Source organism: Sinocyclocheilus rhinocerous, unplaced genomic scaffold (genome assembly GCF_001515625.1).
Source record: "Sinocyclocheilus rhinocerous isolate Xijiao unplaced genomic scaffold, SAMN03320098_v1.1 C36987525, whole genome shotgun sequence".
Classification (NCBI taxonomy): domain Eukaryota; kingdom Metazoa; phylum Chordata; class Actinopteri; order Cypriniformes; family Cyprinidae; genus Sinocyclocheilus; species Sinocyclocheilus rhinocerous.
The window spans coordinates 1-3,300 of record NW_015787120.1 but is presented as its reverse complement, the minus strand read 5'-3'; the positions used below and the strand labels follow the sequence as shown (position 1 = coordinate 3,300).

General features: G+C 37.2%; 1 protein-coding gene across 1 annotated transcript; it reads right to left on the bottom strand.

Annotated features, from left to right (window-relative positions):
* Window positions 1-1,246: 1,246 nt before the first annotated feature.
* Window positions 1,247-3,296, bottom strand: LOC107736792 (aldehyde dehydrogenase family 9 member A1-A-like; the record flags this gene model as incomplete). The annotated part of the gene is made up of 5 exons (XM_016548141.1): window positions 1,247-1,865; window positions 2,018-2,130; window positions 2,352-2,493; window positions 2,635-2,722; window positions 3,180-3,296. Coding segments are annotated over 5 exons (555 nt in total), but the record flags the coding sequence as incomplete, so codon positions are not given.
* Between the last annotated feature and the right edge of the window lie 4 nt (window positions 3,297-3,300).

Genomic DNA, 3,300 nt, shown 5'->3' with positions numbered 1-3,300 from the left:
TTACATATTTAAACATAACATTTCAAAAACATTTTGTATATTTACCACTGTTGCCTTTGTTTGCCATTTCTCTTGCACAAATGCTTCCTGTATCCGTGTGCTGTGTTGTAGCAGGGCATCTGAGATGGACCAGAATGTAGAAACAACACATTAACAAACATGTGAACCACAGTTGCCCCGGTGACACGAAATTATAGTAATATTTAAACAGTTAATGCAGGAGGAACATTACAACCTGAAATACAGCGGTACACCGGAAAAAACGCGGCTGCTAAAAAGCAATGTTGGCACGTAGAACAAATAGCTCTGAAACCTGTCCTTCTAGTCTGAAAAAAACATACTTACCTAGCTGTCACCAATCAGATTTTGCCCTTTCCGACAAGTCACCAAGTCCAACTGCGCCACTGTTCTTCCGGGTGGTGCGAGGAACTGTGATTTAGTAATTTGTTTCCCTCGGAAGTATTTTGAAGAGGGATCACATGTCCGCAAAGGAGCCCTGTGTCTGAAATCGTCTTCTGTACCCTTTAAATAGGGCACTATTTGAGGGGACTGCCATTTTTAGTGGTGTCTGTCTGAGACCTTAGTGGACATTATCAAGTTCACTCATTCAATCCCACAATGCACAGCAATAAGGACTATACAATTGATGTATGCTCAACGGCTAGAAAATACCCATAATGCACTGAGAGAGTCGCGCGGTGAATGTATTGCCCGTAGATATGTATAAATCTCATTTTCTTAATTACCCATGATGAGCCCCCTCGGCGAAAGTTATAATTTACTCCATATAATCCAATCCAAAAAGGTTTTATTAATTTTTTATTGTATTTAGAATTCTTTTTGTAACCTTAGAGGAGATAATTTCTCTTTGAAAAAGCTCCTCTGTGTCAAAAATAAACTCGGTAGAGCCAGACATTTTCTGGGACCAATCAAATTTGTAAAAAGGAATAAACATTTAAAGTAGTATGAATATTCCCACTGATGTTCTTCATTTCAAGTGCATGTATTATGCATACATGTTGCAGCAATCTGATTCCAGTGACATTGTTTTCATCTTATCTTAATTTAGTTGAGGAATAAATAGAATTTAATAAATTATAGAGTACACTTCCTGATATTATTACACATCTAAAGTATTCACGTTTTCATTCACAATAACCCCCATCATTGCCTGTAAGGACAAACATTTGGAACCTCTCACACCACAGACATAAGCTACATAAAAGTGAAGTAAGGTTACAGACAATTTTTTGCTCTTGAAATCCAGGGTACTTTTATTTGAAATACTACAAACTTGTCAACCACCAGTCGAATACAAATTCTTCATGGCGTTGAGTGGTAGAGATATAGTGAGGAAAAACAAACAAATCTAACACCAGGCGACTACAATACATTTGTGAAATATAACTACAGTAGAAACATACCAGAAGGCACTTGCTTTTAATGAGCTAATGAGTATTTTGAACTATTAGCATTTTGAAAATTGTGAAAAAAATTCTGTTTGTCAAACATTTCACAGAACTGAAACAGTTAAGCCTGTTCTAGTGTTCTTACATGTTAGTAATATCATACCAACACAATCTGGAAGTCTGAGACAGACATATGGACAATCAAAACAACAACAGTGTAGCTTTTGGCTACATTTCAAGTAAGGGACTGTTAGTTATAAAATGCATTTTTAAGATGTTACATGGCAAACTTCATATAGCTCATAAGAACTTTGGAAACCACATTGCTGTCAGGAATGCTGGTGGTTAACCTCACAATAGCCTAAAAAAGGCTTTCCACATCTCCCATTTCCACCACAACAGTCTTGAGCTGAGAGTAGTACTCTGTGGTCACTTGTCCATTCTCCCTTCCAAACCCTAAAATAAAATAAGGATATTAATGTTAGATCTCTCGGGCTTTTACTAAATATACTTGTGTACTAAAACTCTTGGCAGAACAGATTTAGGTTTAGCTTTTCCTGTATATGACACCATCAATAATCACCCATGAAACCATAAGTTTGGAGTACCTGACATCTTGTAGCCCCCAAAAGGAACTTCCACAGGGCCAACATTGTAGTTGTTGATGTAGCACGTTCCTGCCTGAAGGTTTTCAGCAACTCTGTGGGCACGAGCTATATCCCTACAAAAACAGAGCACAGGAGAATGTTAAATCTAATATTAGGGTAGCTAGTTTACTTTGTAGATAACTAAATGATAGTGATTCCTACAAAACGATTTAATAATCATAATAAATGAAAATGCAAAAATGCTAAAATATCAGCTTAGTATAAAAAATAAAAAAAAACAGGTATCACCAGAAAGGATATTGTATTGTATTGTATTGTTGTATGGTGGAGTCACCTGGTGAAGACTCCAGATGCCAATCCAAAGGTTGTGTTGTTGGCTCTTTGAAGAACTTCGTCCTCCGTGTCAAAAGGCAGAACAGACATCACGGGGCCAAAGATCTCCTCCTTCACACAGGTCATATCATCCCTGCAGTTGTCTGTGTGTATATTGTAGTACAGTAAACTTAAGTACAGATAAAGAAAAGGTGACTCAGAATCAAGCTGGTTTTGAGATAAAGTTAAAGCATTTGTTATATAACATACAAATTAATATGAAGGTAATAATATGGCTTTCTCACCCAGCACACATGGGGACACAAAGTAACCATCTTTCAGTTTGGGATCACTGGGAACAAATCGTTCTCCCCCACATAAAACCTTTGCACCCTAAAGCAACAATGATAAAAGTTTTTTTTTCACCTACATGAACAATATTTGAACAAACAAAGTGCAATAAAGTAGTTCAAGTCGTGATAAAATGGAAGAAGTGAAAGACCTTGTCTTCCATACCGTGAGGTATATTTGAGTCGGATTTTTGGAAAAGAAAAAGAAAAGTAGTGGATTGGATTTTGAGATGTGGGCGTTGCACAAAAAAACATGAATGCAAGCTTGCAGTAAATTGTGGAGGGGTGGGGTTTATGCAGACGAAATGACTGGATACATCTGGCATATGTAACCAGAGAGAAATTTGTCATTTTTAGCAGAAGATTGAGTTGACATTTTAATTAAACATTGCGAGGTCAAATTTTTTTTTAAACATATTTGGACACATCGTTCACAATAAAATCTATGATGCATTTACAAAATAAATTTATTTAATGTTGACATCACTGTACTGCAGTACCTGCTCTTTTGCTTGCTTGATGAAGCCCAGCACTTTTTCCATGTGGGGTTTACTGATGAGGGCACCCATGCGTGTCTCTTCACACATGGGATCCCCAACAGGGATGGCCTTGGTCCTCTTC